At 40.8% G+C, this 5681-nt stretch overlaps 1 protein-coding gene across 1 annotated transcript in view; it reads left to right on the forward strand.

The window, feature by feature from the left end:
• kif16bb (kinesin family member 16Bb) overlaps positions 1-3840 on the forward strand; it is a gene marked incomplete at its 5' end in the record, with an annotated part of 11806 nt that extends 7966 nt beyond the window's left edge. The window contains one exon of the mRNA XM_019870336.1: positions 3628-3840. Coding sequence (XP_019725895.1) covers positions 3628-3807 — 180 coding nt within the window. The remainder of the gene's footprint in view (positions 1-3627) is intronic.
• Between the last annotated feature and the right edge of the window lie 1841 nt (positions 3841-5681).

Here is a 5681-nt window from a genome sequence, read left to right on the forward strand (position 1 = left end):
CTATACCGAGGGTCACCAATGTTTTTGAAACTGAGAGCTACATTCGTGGGTAGATTGATGGAAATGGCTACACACTTCTGAAATAGCAATTGTGTCAAATGTTATTAATAAATTATGTAAACTTATGTTCAGACAGAATATTTTCTCACAATAATTAAAAGACAGAGAAGTATAAAAATGTAACACTTTTTTGTGTGTCAACATTTTGACATTTTTTAAAAATAATCACTTGTACAACATTCTTTGGTGTCCCATCACCGGTGAGCTATTTTTAGAACAGGCCTGCAGGTTACTCATATGTCCCTTGAACCCTGGTCGATACAAAAATAAAATTTCTGGCACCTACTTTGTAATTTAATTAAAATTAATACTTTTCACACTTTTTTTGTATGAAGTCGTATTACTGAAATTCCCACCAGGGCCATGAGACAAGTTAATCAAGAGCTTTTTTTTCTAGGTCTATATGTAGTTTTTCCGTATTATAATCAGTTTAGAATGCAGTTATGAATCGTCAGGAGAAACAAATTCTGAAATGAATCCAGAGCAGTTTCTTACAGAATGAAAGTCGATCTGGAAGAACAAGTGCTGATAGTCCATAACACTCACACATTTGAATATCTCTCTGCATTCTCCTCAAAAGATGGATTATGCATATCAACGCCAATTTTGCATCCTCCCATGTACTACATTTATAATCCAAAATGCCATTTGAAATTTGGCACCTCATGGGCAAATTACTTAACAAGTAGGAATCATTCTTTATTATTACATTTTTTAAATTTAAGTGTTCATACCAGACTATGTGTATGTATTAATGCTGTAAAAATGCATATGCTTCTCTGCAAAATTCATTGCAAATTTCTGCTAAACTGGCATGTTGCGCCACAGACATGGCCGAGAGGTATTAAGAGTGATATTAGTTGGCGCAGTTGGATGGTTTGAAATTCATATGAGTGAATAAGAACTGTCAAATGCTCAAATAATTTTTTTTTTTGCTGATGATAGTATTTAATGGAATCCTAAATGCTCCTTTTGCAAATGTCAACATTAATTAAGGCATATTCATCAGCTGCCTCAAGTGGAAAGCGGTCTTTAGTTTTTTCTTTGGTCAACACGGCAAACTGAGTGCCCATCTGAAATGATCAGCGCTCACTGCCACATATGTGATTGTGAGGAGACTCTAAGAGCGTTTCATCTGTTCCTGATGTCAGAGGAATGGGAGACAATGCATTCATCCCAGGACTCTCCCAACTTCTAATGAAGTCTGTGAAGAATCCCTTTTAATTAACAGGCTCTGGTCGATACCTCTCCCGCTTTATGGGGGGGGGGGGGGTGAGGAGGATTTCTTCAATCTGTCAACTGTCACTGAGTAAGGTGGAGGTTGTTGACATGTTTCTTGTCACTGTCCATGCAAAAGTGAGTAGGAGGAGGCAGAGGTTTAGAGAGTGGTGGAATGACGGTTCCCCATGTGCAAGATTTTCCACTCAGCCTCTTGGTGAGGTACTCCAGATAATCCATAGCAATCTGGGACATTAGTCCACCGTTTTAAAAAGAGTTACCTCTTTTGAGTAGCATTTGCACTTGGCTATAGATTTCAGCTTCTCAAATCCCAAAGCCTTGGGAAGGAGGTTATTGGCCGCGAACACTTGCCGAAGTGTAACTTTCTCTTTCATGGCTTAATTTAGTGTGCCCTTTGACCCCAATAGGTCATTCCAGGTTAAATGTTTCATTTCTTGTCAAGTGAAGTGGAAATTGTTTTGTCTTCTCCGGACCATTTTATCCTAGTCTAAAATAATAGTAATAGTAAGAATAGCCCAGTATGGTTGCTCAACCCTTTCGGGGACATCGGTTACTACAGTCGACATCTTGTCAGGTTATCAGGTTACAGCTTATTGTTATTGGTGCATAAAAGAGTTAATGTAAAGGTGGTGTGACTTGCACATTTACATATTCTGAATGATGGATGGAGGGACTGTATGAAACACTCGGTGTCGGTGCTTTTACATTTTATAATTACAGTGTACAGTGGCTACATAGTCGACACACCAAATACCGGTTTCGTGATACAGAAAGAACCCAAGATAAATCAGTTCAAATCTTTAAGAGCGTAAATGAAACTCAAGAGAGATGGTGTCTAGCTGACCCCCACTTTGCCGAGCTCATGTGACAATATGTGACTTCACGGTTTCAATTGGTAAGAGTTACCTGAGTGCAAATCAATAGGAAAGTGTCGAGCCAGGAAAAAGGTCACAGCGACACAGTGGCCTAGCTCAAGTCACCTATTGACTTATGTGCCAGGTTCCTTTCTAACAATGCCAAATATGGCATTTGGCATAATCAAAAAGGTGACCTTGGTTTCATCAGCCCAAACTCTTTTTCCCCCAGATGTGTTTTGAAGATTTCAAGTGCGAATAAAATTAAACTCAAATAAATGTAAATTACTCACCCATTGACTCTTGACATAGGCTGAGTGAACTGAAGTGAGCAGAGGATCAGTGAAGGCGAGTCAGCTTTATGCATCAAGGTTTTCACCATTCTTAATTTCCCTGCAAGTTTATAAGAAGTCAATGATTGTACAGTAAAACTTGACAAATTGCATTTCAGCTATTAAGTGACGTGATGGTAAAAAGCAAAACTGCATAAGACTCAGAGGTTAGTTTCTCAACATTAAAAGTTGACTTGTGGTGTGCATTCCATTCTATAATTTATGTATGCTTTTTGTTTTGACTATTTGTAATTTATTGAAATAGAATAAAAATCATGTACTGTTAAATTATTTACCATTTTTAATGTACTAAGCTACCGTTGTTTCTTTATTGTACTGAATGGCCAAGAGAGAGATCGGGGACTTCTTTCTTCCTGTGTCGCACGATGATCCAATTCTGGGAAACACCGGTACCCGGAATGGAGGAATCACAAAACCACAGAAAAATCAAAACTTATTTGTGGAAATTAATAATTTTGATGCTCATTGAGCTAAAGTTTTTCATCTTATTGTGTGACCTCACAGCAGTTTTTCTGAGAATTCTGCACTCCAGATTGTACGACCTAAGGGATGAATTTGTAGGCCTACGTGAACTTTGGTAGACCTACCGTGCGTAAGACATGTCTGGCTTGTTTTTCCTTCCATACGGAGACATCCATAATGATGTGGAATAAGTTTGTTTTTATGCCTATGTACAAGCTTGGGAACGTTAAACGTGACACAACCTTGATTGTTTTGCATCACCAGTGGCAATGGTGCAATTTATTCAATGCGTGTGTGTGTGTGTGTGTGTGTGTGTGTGTGTGTGTGTGTGTGTGTGTGTGTGTGTGTGGCTGCTGGCGCTGTGTCTTTTTCGCTCGGCGAACACAATGTACAGTTTGACTCCCACCATGGTAATCTAAATGATTTATTGCATCTCTCTCCCCGTCAGCCACTCGACTGCTTCGTAGCAACACATGGGCAAAACTCGGCTATTCTGCTTGGCCTTCAGGCAAGGAAGAGCAGTCATAAAGAATTTAGTTTTCTGCTGCTTGTCATTAAATGTCTGTCAGCTTTTTTTCTTTATTATCGCGTGCCATTTCAGCTACGGGCTCTTAAAGACGGTCTCCGTCCTTCTCAGGGTAATCTCTTGTGTCCCATAGGAGGAGGCAGTGGCTCTGAAGAAGGAAGGAAATGCACTGGTTTTGGACTGCCAGTTCCCCCATCTGATCGGCATTGATGAAGACTTGCTCAACAGTGGCGTCGTCCTATATTATTTGAAAGTAAATGGAGCGTTTCATCTTCACCTGACTGGCATTCATTCTCTGTTTTCTGTTAATTAATCACCAGCCAAAGCCGACTGCTCACACACCTTACTTATTGTCTCCTGATTAATCACCTCTGTAGGAAGGCAGAACCATGATCAACGCCAACAAAGCATCTTGCGGCTGGAATATTGGTGAGTCAGGGTTACTAAATCATAGAACCCATTGTTGCATCATCTGTTGATTTACTGACTCTTAACTCTGCCTTCTTTATGTTTTTGTTTCTCATAGAAGATGGTAATTGTGAGCGCGTTGGTGAACACTGTGCGTTTGAAAACCACGCGGGGACTGTGACTCTCATCCCTCAGGAGGGTGCAATGTGTTCAGTCAATGGCACCGTGGTAACTCATCCCCGTCAGCTGACTCAGGGTAAGCCTGCCCCCTACTCTCTCGGAGAAAGGAATGAGCTTGTTCCCAAATTTGGTTGTCAAACTGTTTCATCTCTTGAAATCAATGTTGTCCTTTGCTTTTGCAGCGTCACATTTTTGCCATGGGTGTGTTGTAAAGACAGCTTTTCATAAAACGGATAGCTTCTCTGAATAAACATTTTGAAGGCTGAGAGGCCGACAAAGCCCCAGGCTGTTTTCCTTAATTGGGTGATTGAGTCGATAGGGCGCACAGGTTTAAAATGGGAGCAAAGCTTTACTCTTTCAAAGGACTGAGTCAAACAGTGTTGAGACTCTTAACCTCTCTTGTCCAAACCGGGACTGCTGGTTGGGGCTTGGAGCCTTGCAGCTTACTGCCTCCTCCTCTTCATCAGGGCTTGGCTTTCTGAGATAACAACTCAACAGTGCAGCACAGCCTTCTGCGAGCCTTCTTTTATCACCATTGCAGCTTTTCCCATATCCCCTTCACAAACAGCTGTATCTGAAGGCGTTTTCTTGAACAAATGTTTGTAATTTTCCGAGCAACAACAGCTGGAATCTATCAGAGGCTGCCCTCACAGGTGCTTTGTCACTTGTCTAAGTCATTTGTAGTTGCAAGATTAGAAATTGCTGGAGCCAGCGACGAGGCGAGCAATTGCACGGCAAAGGCCTTGAGAAAATCTTTGGCTGTGATTGCATGAATCGCAGCCACATATATATAAAGCTTAATATCACTTCAATTCTATCACTTTTTGAGGATTACCAAGCCTTCCTTGACCACTTAGATCATCCCATGGTTTACTTATGGCCACTGCCATTCACGTTGGAGATTGCTTTCTTCATAGCAAGTCATTCCCTTTTTGCTCGTTTGAGGAAATGTAGGCCAACTCCCAGTTTATGCCAGCAGGGTTTCAGTGAAGACACTTTGCTGAGTTGAAATATTGACAGGAAAGTTTCTATTAGTCTGGTTCTTAGGAACTTTTCATGAATTATGGATCATGTTCTGCACTACATCATTGCTCTCTATGGCAAATGTGAAAAACCTCAACTCTTTAATTGATGCACATGTTTTTGTAAGGCTTGCATTACTAATTCCAAATACTTTGAGCTTGCAGGTAGGTAGCTTGGTCATTTGCCACTCTTTGATGTTCTCCCTCCTTTCCGTTCAGGTGCCGTCATACACCTTGGGAGAAAAACCATATTACACTTTAACCACTTCACTGAAGCCACCTATCTCAGAGAGAAACAGCAGGTGAAGTCAGAGCCTGACCGCAGCAGACATAGAGCACTGCCCGTCTCTGTGGTCTAATGACTTTTTGCTAAACCTTTTTCAATAACCTTATCCAATGCTTTGGCTTAATTGCATTCTTCTAATGCAAGTCAGACACCTTTTTTTTCCGTCATCGTATTGTTCAAATGTGTAAATGTTTTCTGTGTGTGTGGGTGTGTGTGTGTGTTCAACATGACACTTGAGAGGTTGTGCAAATTTAAATCGTTTAGAATCTAGTTAAAGGGTATAGGGCAGGG

Source organism: Hippocampus comes, unplaced genomic scaffold (genome assembly GCF_001891065.2).
Source record: "Hippocampus comes isolate QL1 unplaced genomic scaffold, H_comes_QL1_v1.1 scaffold76, whole genome shotgun sequence".
In the NCBI taxonomy this organism is placed as follows: Eukaryota; Metazoa; Chordata; class Actinopteri; order Syngnathiformes; family Syngnathidae; genus Hippocampus; species Hippocampus comes.